General features: G+C 34.9%; 1 protein-coding gene across 4 annotated transcripts in view; it reads left to right on the top strand.

Moving 5' to 3' along the window:
• Positions 1 to 22,893, top strand: part of PPP1R12A (protein phosphatase 1 regulatory subunit 12A) — a 142,196-nt gene that overhangs the window by 32,129 nt on the left and 87,174 nt on the right. For all 4 annotated transcript variants that reach the window (XM_088025280.1, XM_028105515.2, XM_028105517.2 and 1 more), the window contains exon 2: positions 12,910 to 13,040. In XM_088025280.1, the coding sequence (XP_087881406.1) occupies positions 12,910 to 13,040 (131 nt within the window). The remainder of the gene's footprint in view (positions 1 to 12,909; positions 13,041 to 22,893) is intronic.

The raw sequence follows: 22,893 nt of genomic DNA, 5'->3' as shown, positions 1-22,893 counted from the left end.
TACAACAGTAAATTTTTGTGATACAGTGCTTTCAGAAGGGCTCCATACCGACAGTTGTTTCAGGAGGCAAATTGAAAATTTAGGTATTCTTATTTCTGCCTTGTTATTTTCTCTTGACTAGATAGATATCTGCATTTGAAGGAATACAAAAACTTTATTTTATGTAAATGTAAAAGTACCAGCATCTTTTTATAACATTTTGGGGGAAATTATTTAATGAATATATTATACAGTAGAAAATCATACATTTCCCTTTCCCTCAATGCAAAGTAATATATAAAAACTGATTATTTTTCTTTCTGCTATTCATATGCCCTCTCAAAAGTAAATGTTGAAGGAATATTAGGGGTTTTCAAATTTATTTATTAAGATAGTTCTACTTAGTTAGAAGGTTATTCTTTTGTACCTTTTGACTCATCAAACTTGTACTCACTGGTACATTACCAGGAGATTGTTACTTACTTATTCTGAAGTTATAATTTCAGATTGTTCTGGCATATTCAAGAAATAGAGGTGGTCCAGTTTGATTAAAGCTTTGACTTTGTGGAAATGGAAAGATAGGTCTAGATAATTTAGATAACTCTTCGGGACCACTTGATAGCATTTAAAAGGAGTTGAAATATAGGAGAAATGACAAATTAGAGATTAAGTAGAGAAGGGAGCATGATGTTTGGATACACACAGGCTAAAGCAGTGAAAATTGATATAAATGCCTCTTACTTTCATCCCATATCTGGTAATGTAGCCACTGTTTATTGCTGCATAACAAATTACCTCAACTTAAAATAATAAACATTTATTATCTCATATTTTCTATGATTCAGGAATTTGAATGGGGCTTATCTAGGTGCTTCTGTCTCAAGATACCACATGAGATTGCCCTCAAGCTGTTGGCTGGGATTGCAGTCTTATCTGAAGGTTTAACTGGGCTGGGGGGTGGGTAAGTAGAGATCTACTTTAAAGCTAACTCACATGGTTATTGACAGGCTTTGCTTGCTTGCCACATGGGCTTCTTAGCAGGACTGCCTCTTGACATGGCATTTGTACGCTCCCAGGTTGTGAGTGATCCAAGAGAGGACAAGAGAGTACATACCTGACATCCCATCACTTCTACCATGTTCAGTTTGTTGGAAGCAAGTCCAGCCTACATTCAAGAGGAGGAATTTACACAAGGTTGTGACTACCATGAGGCAGAGATCTTTGCCATCTTAGAGCCTACCTACCATAACAACAAACTAAAATAAAATAATTTTTGTGGCATTTTATATCCCTCAATTTATATTAGTAAATATTTAACAATTGCTTCCTTTTAGTACGTGCTTAACTACTTTGCTTACTAGTAACTGTTTATTCTCTCTTACTTTTCAGCAAAGTACTTGAAAATCAATTACATCTTTGCTCATTTGTTTGTGTTTATCCCCCTCTGCTCTCCATTTGAATGTTTGGTGACCCTCTTATTTTGTGACTTGGAAATATTAACTCCTGCTTTGTTAACCCCGTCAGTGGTCCCAGAAATATAGAATAGCTTAGTAGTCTAAAATGGAAAATAATATTTGATTAAAATAACCAAATAGATTTTTTTCATTTTCTCTCCTAGGATCAGAATTATATATTGTTAACGTCATCTTTGATGTTTTTTGCCAAAGCATATCCGAATATGGCAGAACAAGTATCAGATTCTCAGCCTGTCAGATAATATTTTTGCTCTTTGCTTTCTGAAAGGGATCCAGGGATATAGTTTCAAGACCTAGCCTATTTCTTTCCCCCCCTCCCATCTGTGACATGGGCATGACAAAAAAATCTGTTTCTCTTCCCAAACCTCTCCCCTTTTCTTCAATTTGAATTCATTTATATACATAATTTTTAAAATTTCAACATTTTTGAGGTTTCATAAAAGGTATATACTAAAGTAATCCATGGATACTAAAATACAGAGGAGAATTTGAGATTTAGAAAGGTTATGTCATTTTGAGATTTTTATCTATGCATTTGTTTATTTCTGATTAGACTGAGTTGCAGGCAGGATTTGGCTCTTTAATTTTGAGCCAGGCACTGTGCTGTATGCTAAAAAAAAAAAGAAAAAATAGTAATAATTGCCCAATGGATGTTAATTATCCATAACTAACCATCATTTAGGGAACATTAACAGACCATTTGACATACTTTTATTAAAAAGGACATGTATTACATATAATTAAAAAGTGTTAAATTTAGTTTTGCTTTAATTTACCAAAGAAAACAACTGAAGACCAAAGTAATGGTTGAATTTTAGATTAAATTTTCTTTACAACTAGAGGGAGTATCTCCTTAAATGTTCCTTTAAGATTAAGAAAATAGTCTATGAATACGGTGACATAAGATTTTTTTTTAAAGACCACATTCCAATTTTAGAAAGATTTGACTATTCTGTAAGAAAGATTAGCATATCAGTACTCATCCATTTTTGTCTTCTCTCCCCTCATTTCATTTTTTAGCTGTGTTAATATTTCTACTCTGTTAGAATTTATAATATTTAGATTCTTTTTGATTTACTTATGAGTCCTTTGATCATCCTGTCTTGATTTCTGGAATATATTTTGTTTATTTAATTGGTTGGATTTTATTGTTAAATATGGTTTATCATCTTACCTTTGATTTCATGTTTTATTTAGTGTGTTATTAAGGAGCACCAAAATGTGGGGCATTTGGCTTGTCAAGTTGTGTTTTCTCCCATACTGCCTTCTCTTTCTGGATTTTTGCCTACTAACACATTTTTTTCTTTCCTTTTATTTTGTCTCCCCTTTCTTAAATACTGATGGTCCTCCAGTTTTGACATAGGCTTTTCTGATCCCATTGTATAAATGGCACTTGTGCATTGTTTATCTCTCTAGCTGGAGTTACCCTGGATATCAGAGGTTTTCAATCTAGTCTGTTTTTACAAATTAGATGGGGAATTTCTTTAAAGTGGAAATTCCAAATTTCTCCTCTTTCTCCCAAATTCAGGTTAAGTACTCTAGTTACGTGTATAGCGTTTATTATACCTCTTTCTGCTATTGTTTGTTTAGTTTTCTGTCTTGCCTGCTCGACTCTAAGCTCTATGAGTACAGAAATCTGGTCTATATACTTCACCAGTATATTTCTAGCAACTAGCATAGTGGCTGAACTGGACACTCAGTAAATACTTTGAGTTAATGAGGAATCTCCTGCTCTTTATCGGCCACATAATTTGCTGGACACTGAAGAAACTCGTCAAGAAAAATAACAAGTATGTGAAATTTTTTGTTTTGTTTTGGAAAGCCATAAGAATTTTATGTCCTCACTATAGAGACATTTTTGGAAAATAACTCAATGACTTTGACTTCTGTTAATTAACATTTTGGCACATATTCTTCCAGACCCTTAATTAGGTGTATCTATGGCAAGAATGGTATCATGTTATACATATTTTTGTAAGCTACTCTTTTAATTTAATAGAAATATTAAGTAGAAGCTTTTATTTCCTCTCCTGAAACTAAATTATTTTCTTCTTAGTATATACATTGATTAAACCCCTCCAGGTCAGTGTGTGACCACTTCTGATGAAAGACTACAAGGAAAACAGCAACCTTTAACTACTTTCCTATCTAGTGCTCAGACAATGAAACCTGGCCAAAGATTTATTTACTCCAAAAAGTTTTCTTTAACTCATCTCTACTCCCATACTTTTTCTTGATTTATGCTATATTTTTAAAATTGCTTATTATTTTTCTGTTTTGTCTGCTTATTTTCCTAATTATAGATTATAAGGATTCTGTTTTAGCTCATTAACAAAAATTTATTGGGTGGCTCTGTTAGGTATTGGGTATGTAAGGCATTTCCTATTCTTAAAGAACTGTCATCTAGTTAGGAGAAAAGACTGGAACACATAAAACAATAAGAAAGGCAGCAAGTCTCGCACAGTACTTAGCACAGTTTTATGTACACATACACACACTAGGTAATAAATGCCTACTTATTAAGGAGAAGTTAACATTTTGTTTTGATTCATTTTATATGTATTTATTATATAGTTCCTGTGTGCCAGTCACTGTGCATGAAGGAAACGATATATTCTTTAGTGTTCTTCCTTGTATTCACCAGAATGCATTATATATAGTAGGCAGTCAATAAAAATTATTAACGAGAGAGTGATCCTGAAATTCAATTCTTTTTAGATTCCTAAGGATTTTAAACTCTAGAAGAAATGCTCTTCCCTTACTAAGTTCCCAAATAAAAGTGTTGGCCTCTAAAGGTGTACTTACTTATTACTTCATAGATCTTTATCAATAAAGGAAATAACAGTGTATAAGAGGATAAGGCTATATTTCAATATTTGAATATTTATAGTTTCCAGTTTTTAGTGTTGTCTTTCAGATACGTAGTACTTGTTGGATGAGGCATGAATGTTCAAGCAATACTTAGATTATTTTTCCTCTAGAAACTTTTTTTGGTCTCAAAAAAACATTTTTTCAGATGTTTTATATAGTCTTTTTGCCATGTCTAGTTCATTGAATCCACAAATATATATTGGATCTTCTCTTTGTCAGATATGTGTCTCCTTTATTCTCTCTAGGATACCATATGTACATAAGCCTGAACTTTTCTTAATCCAAATGAAGAATTTCCCATGTTCCAGCATTGCGTATAATCTGTGTTTTAAATGTATTGTCCCAATCATTTTTTCATTTGAATATATGATTTATTATGAAGACAAGTTTTTATTTTTACATCTAGATTTCCTACCTGCTTATATGATAAGAGTAGAAAGGCAAAAATATTTTAAAGTTAATGCAGTACTGGGGGAGCATGGGTGGCTCATTCAGTTGAGTGCCTTTGGCTCAGGTCATGATCCCAGGGTCCTGGGATTGAGCCCCACATTGGACTCCTTGATCGACGGGAAGCCTGCTTCTCCCTCTCCCTCTGCCTACAGCTCACCCTGCTTATGTTCTCTCTCCCTCTCTGTTAAATAAATAAATAAAATCTTTAAAAAAATAAAGTTAATGCAGTGCTGAACTTGTTACTTGATTTCATAACTAATATACTAGATGACTCCTAAGATTATACATGCTCATTATTTGCCCATCTTAATGCAAGACCAGGGTATTTATTTTTTTATTATTCAGTATGAGAGTACTGCTTAGAGTTCTTCATTCTTTTTCTTGTATAAACCTCCTTTGATAGTCCAAATCCAGTTTTCTTTAAAATAGACAAATACTTGCTTGGGTATCTTTAGTTCAGTTCCTCTTTAAGCATACTCACTGACATGTGTGTCAATCTGAGTGCTTAGAGCATGGACTACTTTCTAGTATATCTACAAATTTCTGTTACCAGAAGTTGAGCAGAACCAAGTTTTTTTCATTAGTAAGAGTCCTAAAGAATTGTTTCCAGGAAGTGAAAATTGATTTAGATAACTTCCATATTCAAATTGATTTGTCTGTTAATTGTGTTACTAATGATTAGGCACAGATTGTAAACATTTCAACTAATTGGTTATGATTTCATTTAAACTTAAGTTATCTAGTGACATTTATACAACTAAATCTTTTTTTCTTTCCTGAGTCATATATAATTTGTATGCATGAACTTATATAAAACTTTTATATATAAAAGTTTGAAGGAAGTTTGAAATCCTGAAGATTTCCTTAGTGCATCTTTTAAAATTTAATCCTCCTCCCACCCAATAATTGTGGGTGGGACTTTTACCAAAAATGGTACTAAAAGTCTCCAGCATATAACCTTGTTTTATAGTTTATAGAGGGACGAGAAAATAAGTTTTAGTTAAGAATATAAAAAAAGAAAATTTTAAATGGAGGTGATTTAGCATGGTGATTATGTAGTAATACAAACATAAAAGCACTTAATATTTGGCAGGTACTACTCTAAGTGCTTTCGATATTAATTCATATACTTCGCATAGTAAACTTTTGATAGTACCCACCTATTATTACCCTCATTTTCCAGAGGAAACTGTGGCACACAGGATGTTAAGTAATTTATCCAACAACACCTGGCCAGTAAGTGGCAGAACTGGATTAATCTCAGACAGTGTGGCTCTAGCGTATGTGCTTTAAACAAAACCAGTTTCATGAAAAGGAATATTACAGTGTTAGAATTTATTTCAAATGCTACTAATTTTGTAATTGTGATTTTACTCAGTTGAATTATGTAGTTGCTTAACACATTTGTTTTTGTTTCTCTAGGAATGAAATTTAATGATTTTTCAAACTATACAGGCCCCACCCAAAAGTTGTCATTAGGCCATTGATTCTGTCTACATTCAGCCAATGTTGTGTAGTCCCTTTATTCAATTGTTTGTTGTTAAATTGCAGCTTTTTTCATCAAAAGTGTGGGAAACAAAGCTTGTCCTTGAGCTAACTTGCTGAGAAAAATAACTAGGTCTCCTTTTCAATAAAAACAGATGTTTTATTTACCTGAACTGGTTTGTTGAATTAATTTACAGCTCAAGTTGACAAAGCTGACTGCGCCAGGAATTAAATGACAAATGTGTCTTCACACAGCCATTTATTATTGGCAGTAGCTCTGTATATGTATTCATGAAACACTTAAGATATACCTACCCCCAAAATCTTATCTAACATAGTTTGAGTCATTGTTTCTTTCCATATATGGCTTAATTAACTGACCATATTTAGTCACATATTTTTTTCAAAGTAATGTTTTTATTATGTTAATCACCATACCTTACATCATTAGTTTATAACACCCAGTGCTCCCTGCAGAACGTGCCCTCTTTAATACCCATCACCAGGCAAACCCATCCTCCCACCCCCTCCCCTCTAGAACCCTCAGTTTGTTTCTCAGAGTCCATAGTCTCTCATGGTTCGTCTCCTCCTCCGATTTCCCCCCCTTCATTTTTCCCTTCCTGTTATCTTCTTTTTTTTTTTTTAACATATAATGTATTATTTGTTTCAGAGGTACAGGTTAGCAAGTCACGTGTCTCTTAATGTGCTGCATGTTTTAGCTTTCTCTTAGCAACAATATTTTTATGGGCATGCCTTGCCAGTTTCTTGTGTATGCTTTATAAATGTTTAGGAGAACACTTTGAACAACTTAGACCACAAACTTGAGATTCATATGTAATAGATATTTTGTGACAACATTTTTAGCATTTAATTTATATTAAAACGTTTCAGAAACTTACTACAGCTATAAACAAAGGAACAAGCAGGTTTAGCATTAACTGCTTTAGGTATTTTTATATTGATGTTTTTTAAATTATACTGATTTAAAAACAAATATTTTAAATCAGAATCAGCAACATTTCCTTTATTGGGAATTAGCTATAACTATAGGTTAATTTTTTCGAAGAGTCAGGGGGGATTGCCTTCCTAGACTTCAAAAATTAACCATTCATCTTGAAAATCTTTTCAGTGTCAAAGATTTACTCATAAGATGGCAAATAAACTCTATTCTAGATCCTGCATACTTTATCCTCACTATATGTGACTTTGCATCTTCATACACCAGGAAATGTTTGTCACTTGTTCATCTGTTAAGCTCTAGTGTAGAGCCTCCTCCAGGAAATATTCCCAGGCTCTCATCCACCATTCCTCCTAAGTTCTCCTTTTCTGAGCTCCCACAATAAGTAGTGCACAGCCCTATAACTATATCATATTCCTTTTATTTTTTTTTTAAGATTTATTTATTTATTTGAGAGAGAGCGAGAATGGAGAGAGAGAGAGTACATGAGAGGGGGGAGGACCAGAGGGAGAAGCAGGCTCCCCGCTGAGCAGGGAGCCCGATGTGGGACTTGATCCCGGGACTCCGGGATCATGAACTGAGCCAAAGGCAGTTGCTTAACCAACTGAGCCACCCAGGCGCCCTCATATTCCTTTTAATATAATCATCTGTTTGTGTATTTATCTTCTGTTCTGGGTGGTAAGCTTCTTGAGAACTTTCTCTGTGACTGAATAAAATACCACAAATGTCTTTGTTTTCCAAATAGAATATACAGATCATAATTTAATCTTAACACTTCTCTTAATATTTTCAGAATCACTCCTCTACATCCTCTCCCCAAGGGATTTCAAGCCCCACGTTAATGCAGATAATTCCCAAATTCATGTTTTCATTTCACATTTATTTTCAAAGCTCTAGATCTGCATATCCAGTTGGCTACTGGATACACACGGTTAGATAGGTATACAGACACCTGTAAATTCAGCATATCCAAAGCTATGAAATCATCTTTCTTTCCCCAGCCTGCTTCTTGAACCTGTAGTGTTTATTTTCATGAATGGCTTCTTCCGGTCCCTCACCTTATGTATCCAGTCTTTAAGCCTTGCATATTTTCTCTTAAGTTTTTCAATATAGATCAGTCTGAATAACTGCTAAGGCTCAGTTCAGGCTCTTCTCTTTTCGTATTGCTTCCAGTAATCTTTCTGAAATAATGATCTGATCATGTCACCCCTCTGCTTAAAACCTCTGAAGAGCTCTTTTCAAAGATTATCTTCTTAAAATTATAAAATGTTTAGTCCTACTTTTCTCTACTGTTGAATTGAGCCAGTATTACTGATGGATTGAAAACCACCAGGCGTATCAAATCCACTCATCTTTGCATTATATTCAGATCTTTTACCTGGAATATACTGAGACGTTTTAGCACATAGCCTTATCCTGTTTTATGACTTAACCAAAACTCTATATACCACTGGATGATTTACTTACTTTATTCCATGCATTTTGTTAATCACAGTGCATTTGCCCAGTGAAGTTATTTCCAGTCATATTGCTAGTTGAATAACTCTTATGTAATCTGTAAAACCTTGCTCAAATGTATACTTTTTTTTTTTTTTTAAGTAAACTCTACCCACAGCATGGGGCTAGAACTCATGACCCCAAAGTCAAGAATCACGTGCTCTACCGACTGAGCCAGCCAGGCGCTCCTCAGATGTCTATTTCTTAATGAAACCTATATGGACCATCTTAGTCACAAGAAGTTATCTTTATGTCCCATTGATATTTTAGTAGTTTTCTGGCCACTGCTGTTATGCTCTTATAAGATCATTGTTATTTATTTATGGACAAGCCAGTGTGATCCTTCCCCTTCCCTATATTACTAGGGCCTTGGCTGATACAGTTTTTAGTATATATAATGTGAAGAGTAGCTGAAGGAAATTTGACATAATTAGCCTAAAAAAGAGTATTTGAGAATTCTTGGTGTGGGGGAAATTCTTAGAATCCTTCTCAGTTAAGAGAGGGATTTTATTTGATTTTGGAGTGTCAGGGACTGGGGGATAGAAATTAAAGGAAGATCTATTTTAGCATGTACAATTTAGAGAAAGATAAGTAAAGTGTCTTATACTGGAGGTAATACATAGAGTAGACTTTCAATAAATGGTAGCCTATTACTTTTTTCTTTTTAATTTGAGGTATAATTTACGGTAAAGCTGTGTAAATACAGCTTTGGATTGTGCAATTAATGAATTTTTATATATGAATATGCCTAAGTAAAAATCAGAAAAATAGGAAACATTTCCAGTCTTCTAGAAAACTCCCTCATGCTCCTCCCTTCATTTCCCCAAAAATTTACCTATGATTCTGAACTTCAGCGCCAGAGATTAGTTTTGCTTAGAAACTTATAGTATATATCCTTTCTGTCTGCCTTTTTTCACTCATCTATGACTGTGAAGATCATCAGTGTTGTTGAAGGTAGCAATGGTTTGTTCTTTTTGTTTGCTGTTCTTTTCTCATTAAAGATCCCATTACATGAATAGAATCTCCTCACACACATACACTCCATTCTATTTATTTATTTACTACTACACTTTATTCTATTATACTTTATAGTATAATATTCTATTATACTATTACACTTTCAAATGGTTTTCTGAAGGGGTTGTATGAATTTTACACTTTCACCAACAGTTTGGTTGTTTCTCCATGTTAAAATAGGTTTACTATTTCTCTTTTTAAGAATCAAGTCTTGGGGCACCAGGCTGGCTTAGTTGGTGGAGCGTGTGACTCTTGATCTCTGGGTTATGAGTTTGAGCCCCACATTGGGTGTGGAGATTACTTAAAAATAATGTCTTTAAAAAAAAAATCAAGTCTTAAATTTTCTTATATAAAATGCCTATCATTGTAAACATTTTGGAAATAAAGGAAAATTTAAAGAAAAAAATAAAAATTTTTCTTGGTCTCACAACCAATGATAATGCCTATTAACCTTCAGTATATATTCTGGGGTTTTTTTGTGTACTTTTTTAAAAATTTTTTTTAAAGATTTTATTTGTTGGACAGAGAGAGAGACAGCGAGAGAGGGAACACAAGCAGGAGGAGTGGGAGAGGGAGAAGCAGGCTTCCCGCTGAGTAGGGAGCCTGGGGATCATGACCTGAGCTGAAGGCAGACATTAACGACTGAGCCACCCAGGCGTCCCTTGTGTACATATTTTTTTAGGAGCCACCCAGGTGCCCCTTATATACATATTTTTTAGTAAAATTGAAATCATATTAGGTAAACAGTTCTTACATCCTTTTTTACAAATTTATTGTGAGCATTTCCCATATCCCTTTATAAAGAATCATTTCTTTGCTTGACATTATCTTTCATTTTTTTAAAAATGATAATCAGATTCATATTAGATGGATTTATCAAATAGAGTTTTATATTTTTACATCAGTGATAAAAGTCAGAATACTGTTAATGGAGCCTGTACGAATTAAAGCAGATTGAGTAAAAGGGTAATAGAATTAAATCAATCTTTTAAAAAAAAAGTATTAAATCAGTATCATTTCTCAAGGAAAATTAATGATTAAGCCTATAAATAGATCTAATATTAATCGATGCCACTGTGAGTCATTAGCAATCTTAAATAACATTTTATAGACTACTTTCTAATGTAATAGTATTTTGACATTTCTTCTTTGTTTGTTATTAGATAGCTTAATGGTTCTCAAATCTCTCCAGCCCTTTCTTTAACCACTGCTTCTTGAAAATGGTTCTTTTCCCAAGCAATATATACTTAAAGTCCATATGAATGATACTTATATATTCATTTACCATCTGCCATGTGTAAAATACTGTTCTGACACTATGGGACCTTGCCATCCAGATTGCTTATAACTTGTTCCAAGGAGAAGAATCACAGATACATAAGAATCTTAAACATGTTAGGGAATTTTAGAGATACATAACCCACCAGCTTCTTTCCTCCACTTGAAAAATAAGGACATTAAGCCTCAAAAGATTAAATTACTTGTCCATCACTACAAAATTTGTGGCAGAACCAAAACTAGAGCCTAGAATTAAAAGCTATGATTCCCTGTCAGTATTTTTCCCCTTTGTACTTTGTCCTTAGTGGTTTTTATGACACTCATTTTTTTCCCTAAGAAAATGCTACCAAAAGTGTTTTCTTTTGCTTCTGGGATAGGTAAAGAAAAATTGGTTTCATTCATACAACACTTTGTAAGTGCCTAGAACTTAATGATATCCTGTTGTAGAGACTACAAATAGGTGAGAAATATGTTGATAAACTAGGACTATGTGTGGAAAGCAGTGTTAAGTGTGGAAAAGGGCTTATTCTTTTGGAATCTAAACATCTGTTAGAGTGCCAGCTATCATCTCCCACCTGTCAGCTTATTCAAGCTACTTAATCTCTTTGAATCTTAGCTTTCTCATTTGTTCATCCGTTTATTAAGCCCCTACCACATGCCAAGAACTGTGTAAGATGCTGCAGATACAGCAAAATTCCTGTTCTGAGGGTTTATGTGAGGACAGTGTATATAAATCAGTAAAATAGGTAAAGTACCAGTCATACTACCTGCATAAAGTAAACAAAAGTCCCTTCTTAGTTACTGTAGGCTGCAGTTCTCAAACTTTTTTGTCTCAAGACTGCTTTATACTCTAAAAAATTATTGAAAGACCCCAAAGAACTTTTGTTTCTGTGGTGTGTATATATTAGTATTTGATAATAATAGAGGTTAAAACGAGATTTAAGTATTTCAATTCATTTTAAAGCAGCAATACTGTACCCATGTTACATAAATAGCATTTTAAAATTAAAATAATTCATTCATTGCTCTTAAGACTTGAATTCATCATTGACAACAAATACCGTTTTTCTTTTGAAATGACAAACTGTTCATTTTTAAGAAAATATATGCCAAAAACCCAAGTTAGACTAAGTATAGTTTCTCATTTAAGTAAAAGTTGTATTCCATGGGAAAAGTGGTTAGTTCAGCTTGCATCTTAGTTGCACAAGTGCTTTTCCTTAGAGCAGTCATTATACTTGGAAGAAGTGTTTTATCCATACTTCCTATCTTGTTCCACAGAATATTAAAAAGATGTGTATTCAAGGGTCAAAATTTAATAAGACTTAGAGGTTTTACTACTTTGTCAAGGACATTCATAAATAAAAATAGCTTTAAAAAAAAAAACTATGACTGCATAGTGGAAAATATAGTGACTTAGAATTTTTTTGACCATTGCCTTGATTTGTGCTTAGGCACAAGCAAGTTTTGCCACTGGTGCTTTCTGGACCCTCAAGTGCACCTGTCAACACAGTGAAAAGGGGAAATACCATCTTAGTATTATTTTGAGAACAGTTTTGACCTTGTGAATTCCTTGAAAGGATCTCTCCCGCCTCAACAGACCACATTTTGGGAACCACTGCTATAGAGGATATTATTGGTACTTATATAATGTCTTGATTGTTATTATAATATGTACTTATTTTTATCACAGTTTGGCATAGTCTAGTCACATACAGTACTGTTGTATGTGCATCTAAGCAAGGACTCTTACAATTTAGTTGGTACCATTAGCCTGTTTGACGACAGTACAATCGAGATAGCAGCAGACTAAAAGAGAATATTTATGTTATAAAAGCTGTTAAGTTTATTAGGAGCGTTGATTCAGATTTTTTCTAATTGTGCTTTCTGTTTTGTTTTTAGGCTTGCATTGACGACAATGTTGATATGGTGAAGTTTCTGGTTGAAAATGGAGCAAATATTAATCAACCTGATAATGAAGGCTGGATACCACTACATGCAGCTGCTTCCTGTGGATATCTCGACATTGCAGAGTAAGGCAGTTCTGTGTTTACTTTTGTCCAAATACCCAAACACTGTTTTAGATACCTGAGATTTTATAGAAATTGTTGTTACAGATAAATTAGTGAGCTCTTATATTACCTTAATTCATGAAAAGTATTCTTCCCAGGAAAAAGAATAAGCAGTTCTTGGGAATCCATATATCAAGTCTCTCTTTGGGAAGGTCATCTTCTATCTCCCCACCCTCTTTGGCTTTTGGTACTTTGTATTAATATGAGTAATTGTACACTTCTCCATTCCTATCTCCTTTTCTTTGAGTACATGTAGAGCATTGTCAAATGATTCAACGTTAATACTTAGCAGTCTAGTCTATCCTTATGTAATTGTGAGTTGTTAGGGGAAATTAACAATAACTCAGGTTACTTTGCTATAGGGAGAAAATACGATACCTAGTTCTGTAATTAGTCAAAACATTTATACTTAGTTATTAAGATTGTTTTCTTTTTTTTTTTTTAAAGATTTTATTTATTTATTTGACACACAGAGAGAGGGAGAGAGCACAAGCAGGGGGAGCGGCAGGCAGAGGGAGAAGCAGGCTTCCTGCATGAGCAGGGAGCCCAATATGGGACTCGATCCCAGGACCCTGGGATCATGGCCTGAGCTGAAGGCAGCGGTTTAACCAACTGAGCCACCCAGGCGCCCCTAAGATTGTTTTCTAAAAATATGTTTTTTAGAAAATTAGATGACCTTTAATGGTAGTTCCCAGGAAAATCTGATTCTTCAAACATTTAACAAGGAAATATAGTTTCCTGACAAAATAATTTTTTCACTAAATTATTTCACTTTTTTGTTACTATGTATCCAGTACCATAAACAGGTTTTACTATCTGCTCACATCAGAGCTTATCAATGGTAAATATTGAAAATGGGAGTTCTACTCTGTGAATCTCTCTTAGTAAGCCTTAAATATTGTTATTTCTTTGTGTATTTCATTTCTCCCCCCATGTGTATTGGAACTGTGATACATCATATTTTTTTAAAGATTTTATTTGAGAGAAGAGATTGAAATTATGTGCATGAGCAGGAGTTGGGCAGAGGGAGAGGGAGAAGCAGACTCCCCGCTGAGCAGGGAGTTCAGCTTGAGGCTCGATCCCAGGACTCTGAGATCATGACCTGAGCCAAAGGCAGATACTTAACCTACTGAGGCGCCTAGATGCCCCAATACATCATTTTAAAGGGGAGGCAGTGTTTGGTAAAATGAAGAGTACTCTGGTCTAGGAATAGAATGTCTGAGTCACTTGAGTTTTATTACTACCTGTAACACTAATTACATTTCATCTTTTCCTTTTTAGGCCTTGATTTCTTTTTCTTTTCTCTTCTTTTTAAGATTTATTTATTTATTTGAGAGAGAGAGCACTCATGAGTGTGAGAGCAGGGGGAGGGGCAGCAGGAGAGGGAGAGAGAGAATCCTCAAGCACACTCCCCACTGAGCACAGAGCCCAACACAGGGCTCGATGCCAGGACCCTAAATCATGACCTGGGCCAAAATCAAGTGTTGGACACTTAACCAAGTGAGCCACCCAAGCACCCCGGGCCTTGATTTCTTTATGTATAAAATGAGGTAGTCTTTTGTCATTGCAAAACAGTAGTGGTTGTTCATAATTACAATCATGGTTCTCAACTTCCTTACTCCTTTCTGTTCTTTTCATGCTCAACAGAGGCCTTGAATCTCTTCTTCATAGAAAAAATAGCTAATGTGCATTTATCTTTACCTGCCCTTAAATATTTTGTACTCAGGTTTTGGAGTCAAACGATGTGAATTTTGAATGCTTCCTCAGCCACTCTCAAGGGGTATGACCTTAGGCAAGTTGTTTAACTTGTATATGCTTCTGTTTTCTCCTCTGTAGAAGGGCAGTAGTATTTCTTAGGTTTGTTATGAGGGTTAACTGAGTGATCCATCAAAGTACCTGGCACATAGTAAATACTCAATATATATTAACTTTCAACTATTATCTTGTTTATCTTCTCTTGGGAAATGAAAACTCAACCTTTTTCTTCAAATGTTTAATCCTTGTGTTTCCTTTTTTTAATTTATGCTTCTGAGTTTGAAAAGACAGTAATAATTATACTGAATAATTTCTTCCACTTGATTGATAACCCATTGTGTATGTTGGGATGATTTTATTTTTTTTAATAGCTTTTTTTTTTAAGATTTATTTATTTATTTGAGAGAGAGAGAAAGAGAGAATGGGAGATAGAGAGCACGAGAGGGAAGAGGGTCAGAGGGAGAAGCAGACTCCCTGCCGAGCAGGGAGCCCGATGCGGGACTCGATCCCGGGACTCCAGGATCATGACCTGAGCCGAAGGCAGTCGCTTAACCAACTGAGCCACCCAGGCGCCCCTGTTGGGATGATTTTAGCTGCAAGTACCAGTATCAAATTTAAAATGACCTAAATGACCTAAAAAGTAAGGGTCCTTGTTTTACAGTATATAATCTAGTTTAGAGGAAGAGCATTCAAGTTTATTAAACTGCTTCAGGGGCCTGGGATCTCTCAGTTTTTTTCTTCTGCCTTTCCCAAATATGAACTTTATTCTTAGCCTTGTCCCCTCCTGGTCACAGGATGATTGCTGCAACTCCTCAGTTGTGTTTTTACATATGCACATCCGAGAGCAAAATAAAAAGTGAAGTGGGGAATGGAAAGTATCTTCTCCATATCCTATGCATGTCAGAGAGGGGAACTTTTCCCAGAGAGTCTTCTGAGTGCATCACATTTCCCCTTCAGGGATTTCGTTGGCCTGGGCCTGGTCACTTGCCCATGTCTACCTTGGGAAAAGCAAGTACTTAGCATATTCATTGTTTTACATGTCAGTAAATAAGTATGAGGAAGGGTAAGCAGTCTGATGCAGGTGTTAATATTTTCAGTAGAATAACTACAATTTTTCATTTTTTTTTTTAGAAGGTAGGCTATGGAACAAAGTACTTCGTAGGACTTACACAAACAAAAGTGACCTGGTTTGGCCAAGGTTGAGTAGAGTTTTGCTGATCTAACTACCTTTCTTTAGGCAGTTTGAATTCTGTCTGTGGTATAACCTAAGTATTTAAATTCATAGTGTCTTTGAACAAAATTAAAATTGGAAGAATGATGACTTTTTCTTTTTTGCTCTTTCTGCTTTTTTTTAAGTAATGGGAATGTTTACAAAAGACAATTTAACGCTGATATATATTGACTGGGTTATTTGTTAAGGTGATGATAGTCCAAAACCATTCCAAATACATGATTATTTTTATCAGCATCAGCTCTTTCACCAGCTAATCTCATTAATGAGAGAAGTTAATGAAACCCTAGTTTTCTTTGGTCTAGAAAAGTATAGCATGGTGGCTTAAGAGATAGGGTGGAGATATCCCCCAAGACAGAGTGTTCATAGGGTAAAAGAAGGCCCTGTTAATAATGATGTAGAAATAATATTTGTAAACCAGGAACAACCTAGGAAAATTGGGTCACTCTGCTAAGTGAGATATTTGGAGTTAAATTGTTATAAATCCTGGTTCTGCCATTCACTGATTTTTTGCCCTTGGCCAAGCTACTTTGCCTCAATGATTAATATTATTTATACAATAGGAAGGATCTGGCTTCTACCTACCTCTTATTTCTCTTACCGCTTTCCGTATTTTTCATTCTCTCAATACTGGACTACTTTTAATTCTCCAAACTTTTACTGCTGGTTCATATTAATGAGTTTTTGCTTATATTGGTTCATTTGCCTTATTTCTTTACTTGACCAGCTCCTGCCAAAATCTCAAATGCAATTACATAAGGGTCACTTCTTCCAGAAATATTTCTGATATTCCTGGCTAATTCTTCATCATCATCATCATCATCTCCACAACATATCAGATGTTTACATGCTTTGATAGGAACTCCATTATGCACAGAATAGTTCTCATTCATCCCTATTGAAATGAGAGATGAAACAAACAGTGAAGCACACATAGTTTACTCTAAAGTTTTGAGGATGATTTGGATACAATGACTTCTAAATTTTTCATCCTTAAGGGCACCTGGCTGGCCCAGTCAGTGGAACAAGCAACTTTTGACCTCAGGGATGTGAGTTTGAGCTCCAAGGAGATTATCTTAAAAATAAAATCTTACCAAAGAAATAAATAAATTTCTCCTCTGTTGGACATAGAACAGAGAACGTGAGATTACAGTTTAGTTTCTAGACATTAACAATTTCACATCTGGTTTGTAGCCTAGCAGAAGCCAAGTGAATAGATGGATGATGGCTCTTCATATTCTGGCTCAATTATCTCACCTTTTCACCAAAATAATTATTCTCAACCTCCCTGCTTTGAATAAGGTAGAAGTCTTAGGAAAAACTAAAAATAGAGATTGTTTAATAATTCCCCTTCTCCAGAGTGGATTAGAGGAACAGTAAAGGAGGTTTATGGGGAGTATGATGTTAACTCAGCATGTGCATTGTTTTAGTAAATACTGATGGGTCAGGTATAAAATGTATGCACTAACATCATTCTCTTCCTTCAGTGTGCGGAATTGTGTCTGTACATAATTCGTATGTTGAAGGTCTAACCCCCCAGAACCTTGGATCATGATTGTGTAGATGCAGCCCTTAAAGAGATAATTAAGTTAAAATCAGGCCCTTAGGGTAGGCCCTAATTCAGTCTTACTGGTTTCCTTATAAGAAAAGGAAATTGGACATGTATCATATGATCTCACTGATATGAGGACTTCTTAATCTCAGGAAATAAACTGAAGGTTGCTGGAGTGGTGGGGGGTGGGAGGGATGGGGTGGCTGGGTGATAGACATTGGGGAGGGTATGTGCTATGGTGAGCGCTATGAATTATGTAACACTGTTGAATCACAGACCTATACCTCTGAAACAAATAATACATTATATGTTAAAAAAAGAAGATAGTAGGAAGGGTAAAATGAAGGGGGGGAAATCGGAGGGGGAGATGAACCATGAGAGACGATGGACTCTGAAAAACAAACAGGGTTCTAGAGGGGAGGGGGGTGGGGGTTGGGTTAACCTGGCGATGGGTATTAAAGAAGGCACGTATTGAATGGAGTACTGGGTGTTATATGCAAACAATGAATCATGGAACACTACATCAAAAACCAATGATGTATGGTGATTAACATAACATAATAAAATTTTTTAAAAAATAAAAATTAAAAAAAAGGAAATTTGGATGCAAAAAGAGACACCTAGTTCGTGCAAAGAAAAGACCCCCAGAAGCTATGCTGTTAAAAAGGTAGCCATCTGTGACCAAAAAGAGAACCCTCGGAAGAAACCCTTTAAACCTGCCAACACCTTGATCTTAGACTTCAAGCCTCTAAAACTATGAGAGAATAAACTTCTGTTGCTTAAGTCACTTAGTCTGTGGTATTTTTTTTTTTAAAGATTTTATTTATTTATTTGAGACAGAGAGAATGAGAGAGAGAGAGCACATGAGAGGGGAGAGGGTCAGAGGGAGAAGCAGACTCCCTGCTTGAGCGGGGAGCCCGATGCGGGACTCGATCCGGGGACTCCAGGATCATGACCTGAGCCGAAGGCACTCGCTTAACCAACTGAGCCACCCAGGCGCCCTGTGGTATTTTTTTTTTAATGCTATCTTGTTATGGTAGCACTAGTACACTAATATAGGCAGTATAAAATTCTTACTGTCGTATCAAGGTATTCTTCCCTAAAAATTATAGTGTCATCATTGGGTTGTGGTTTAAAAGTAAAATTGAATAGTATGGCTTTGGACATATTAGAAAAGGCAAACAGTTACAGAGCCCAAAAAACTATGTATTTAATTTAGTGCTCCAATATATAAGTTCATTTAAACTTAGCTCTCTAACCATAAAGTATAAATTATATATTGAAATTATTATGTACAGGGGTGCCTGGGTGGCTCAGTTGGTGAAGCATCCATATCTTTATTTCGTCCCAGGTCATGATCTCAGGGTCATGAGGTTGACCCCATGTCAGGCTCCTCGCTCAGCGTGGAGTCCTCTTGAGATTTTTCTCTCCCTCTCTGACTGCCCCTCCCCCTGCTTGTGTGCTCTCTCTCTAAAATAAAAAAATAAAATCTTCTTAAAAAACTAAATTGTTATACACAAAGCATTGAAAACCAAGTCCTCTGACTGAAGAAATAATTAAATGAAAACATAGGAGCTATACAGTGGCAGCATTTTAATTTTGTCATTCTTTTTCATTTATTAACTGGAATATTTTTGTAAAAGAAACTTCCTCATATTTATTTAGTCACCCCTAATACAAGTTTTATAGAAAAGAGAGGATATAGTCTTTTTTCTTTTCCTCTGTATACTGATTTTTAAAATAATGAGTTGGTTTACTAGTTACCTTCAAAGAGGACTAATAGATTTTTTGAGGGATAAGCAACTTCAGGAGCTCTTGCATTTAAATATACTTAATGTGCTTAATACATTGCTGTTACTGTCATTATTGATTAGTAAATTATACGTCTTTGGTTATCAAGAGTCTCTTCATGTTGGCTTCTAAGACCTTGGGATATGAAGAAATGAAGTGATCTTTAAACCTTCCTTGCTATCTAGTATTACAAGATGTTCCAGACTTTTTTTTTTTTTCCCCCTGCCCTGGGTCTGGAATTGCCATTTCTTCAATGAGCCCTGTTCCTTGTAATGGGTGTTAGAAGTGCTCATTGCTACTGAGTTGGTCATTGTTTCAAATTCATAATTGGCACCAAGGTGTTTTCCTTTACCCTTATCTCATATCAATATTTCCTTTCTCCCTTTATTTCATTGCCAGGAATTGTAGTGTTAAAGTAACACATGATTGCTAATTTGCTTCATTATATATTACACATACATTAGGCTACTTATAACAACAATACCACTAACAATAACAATATGATTACTGAAAGCAGTTTGAAGTTTTGTGTGGGGGGCATATCTTTTGGTCTTTAAGGTATCCCACTTCAGATATACCATCAAATTACTGTGTATTGAAAGCACTTGAAATAGTTTTTTTCTGTGTGGTTATGCCACCAACTAGATCTACTATTAGGTTCATTGTTTAATTTTATTTATTTTTTAGAGTTTGCTTTTTTAAATTTAATTTTGTTTTATAATCTACATGAAATACTGAGTTCTAATGGCAGTCCCTTCTGTCCTGTTTCCTTTTACACTATTTTGCAAATTTTATATTTTATCGCAGTTTGTTTTTTAATACAAGTATCATTGAAAATATTTTCCCTTGTAGGTAAATGGTAGAATACCATACCATATACATATTTCTTCACTTGCTTTTTTCACTCAACAGTCTATTCTGGAGCTCATTATATAGTGGGATATATAGAGCTATTTCTCATTGTTCTATTTACGTTTTAGTACTCCATTGAATAGTATGTCATTGTAGTTTATTCAGTCTGTCCTTGGTTGACCAAAGAATGCTGTCTATTTGAATGACTCTAGTTTTAGCCTTGGAATTGTCTTTTCATTTTTGCAAATGATAGGAATTTTTATGTTTATGTGAAAAAATTTTGTATTTGAATAATAAAACTTAAACAATTTGTTTCATTAATGTTTTGGTTATTGATGTGATTATTATTCTGATATCTTTTTATATTTTAATTTCATCACCACTTTTCCTTTTTAGGTTTCTACCACAGATGTTTAGGAGTGCCTTTTTTTTTTTTTTAAGATTTTATTCATTTATTTGAGAGAGAAAGAGAAACTGCATGTGTGAGCAGGGGAAGGGGCACAGTGTGGGAGGGAAAAGAAGGAAAGAATCCCAAGAAGACTCAATGCTGATCAGGGCCCATGGGCTTGATCCCATGACCCTGAGGTTATGACTGAGCCAAAATCAAGAGTTGGAAGATCAACCAACTGAGCCACCGAGGCACTCCTAGGAGTGAGTGCTTTTATCTTGAGTAGCTTTGGTGCTTGCCACAAAATTTTTCAATAGTAGAAAAAATTAGCCCTGTATAAAGCCAGCATTATGTAGTGTACATAGGATGGAATAGTGATTAATGTGTATGTTTAATGCAGTTTTCTTTGTGTTTGGAGTAGTTTCAAAGCCACTACTATGGAAAACTTTATATCGGGGGACCCTGGGTGGCTCGGTCAGTTAAATATCTGCCTTCGGCTCAGGGTCCTGGGATCGAGCCCCACAATAGGATTCCCTGCTCAGCAGGGAGTCTGCTTCTCCCTCTCCCTCTGCCCCTACCCCCCCCACCCCCAGCTTGTGGTCTCTCTCACTCACTCTCTCAAATAAATAAAATCTTAAAAAAAAAAATGCTAGTAGGATTACATTCAGTGACATTTTCATGGTCTTATTTACAACATGGAAAAAGTTTCATGAGCTTTGTCACTTGATCATTAAAGAATCAGCTATTTAAGGATATGATAACTTTTAAATATTTGTGGTGGCTTATTTATGGCTTGGCTTTTCTTCTTCATTATAGCTTTATTCCATAAACATCCAATATAATCCCCAACAGTTCTCTTGGCTTACCCTTCAAAATATATCCAGTATCTGACTATTTTCATCACCTCTTTAATTTCTTCCTGATCCTGGACACTGTTGTTTTTCACTGGAATTATTATAGTTGCAACAATTCTAATTATATTCATCCCCTTACCACCTCCCCCCATCTGTTTTCCACACAGCAGCCAGGATGATCCATTTAAAATATTACAAGTGGGATAACATCACATTTTTATTCAAATCCTTCCAGTGGATTCATAATGCATTTCAGAGTAGAAGCCAGAATTGCTATTAACTTTAGGCAGATTGGCAGCTTCTCTAAACCTGTTTCCTCATCTCCCTATTCTATAAGATTATTTTGAAGATTAGATAATGTATATAAGACACTTGGCACAATACACAGCATATTTAGTATTCAGTAAATGTTAACTAAGTTGATATTATTCAAAAAACTGTATTTGGTCATTACTTTTAGTGAAAAATAGCTAAGCTCTTAGTTCTCCTGATTATAAAGAAAATTATCATGTCATTTGGTGTGATGAGAGGAGCAGAGGATAGTAAAGTAGTCATATGTCGTACTTACTTTGATATGTGTATGTTTGAGCTTCAAGAAAAGTTGGCAAATCCATGAATTTTGGTTTTATTTACATATTTCTTATCAAGAATGATACTTTATTCGTCTAAAGCAGACTGTATTTTGATTAGGAGTCTCAGAAAGCGAAACTAAGTCTAGGATCCTATGAAAATATTAAAATTTTATATAAGAGATACTTATATCTTACTATAATAATAATAAGGTGTGTTTGCTTAAAACTATAAAGATCATTTTCTCATATACATTCTTACTGCTTTTTTAAAGAACACTATGGGACTGTTTGCTCTTACTTCCATTTTACAATCAGAACTGAACCTCATTCTCAGGACTTAAATTCTGATGTTCTTTTTGTTATATCACAACTATCTCCTACAGTAGCGTTAAGCATTGTGAGATATAATAATGGCTATAACTCCGTTCCTAATCTCAAACTTACAGATACATGTGAAGTTAGTTAACTAATACTACATAGAATAAATGGACCAAGAAATGTACAAGGAACACTGAAGTGATTGATTTTGATTAGGCCAGAGAACGATCCTAGAGGAGATGACATTAACTGTTATCTTAAACAGTGAGCAGGGTTTATGGCTGTGAGAGTTGGGAGCTATCTGAACAAAGTCATGTTATGCATGAATGAGAAATAATATGTGGTAAAGCTCTTTTAACTGGCCTCCACTGTATTGAATAACATTTGCTTTGTTAAAATATAATGACCGATTCCCATAAAGTTGTTAAAACTGAACATTGCAGCAGCACATAGGCTACTTCTACTAAGCTTACTCAGTTCTGTTTCACTGATTGATTTACA

The sequence above is a fragment of the Eumetopias jubatus genome, unplaced genomic scaffold (genome assembly GCF_037043125.1).
Source record: "Eumetopias jubatus isolate StellerSeaLion01/CBP00866 unplaced genomic scaffold, mEumJub1_p1.0 scaffold_8, whole genome shotgun sequence".
Lineage (NCBI taxonomy): Eukaryota > Metazoa > Chordata > Mammalia > Carnivora > Otariidae > Eumetopias > Eumetopias jubatus.
The sequence above is the reverse complement of the archived record's forward strand: the minus strand, read 5'-3'. Positions and strand labels throughout refer to the sequence as shown.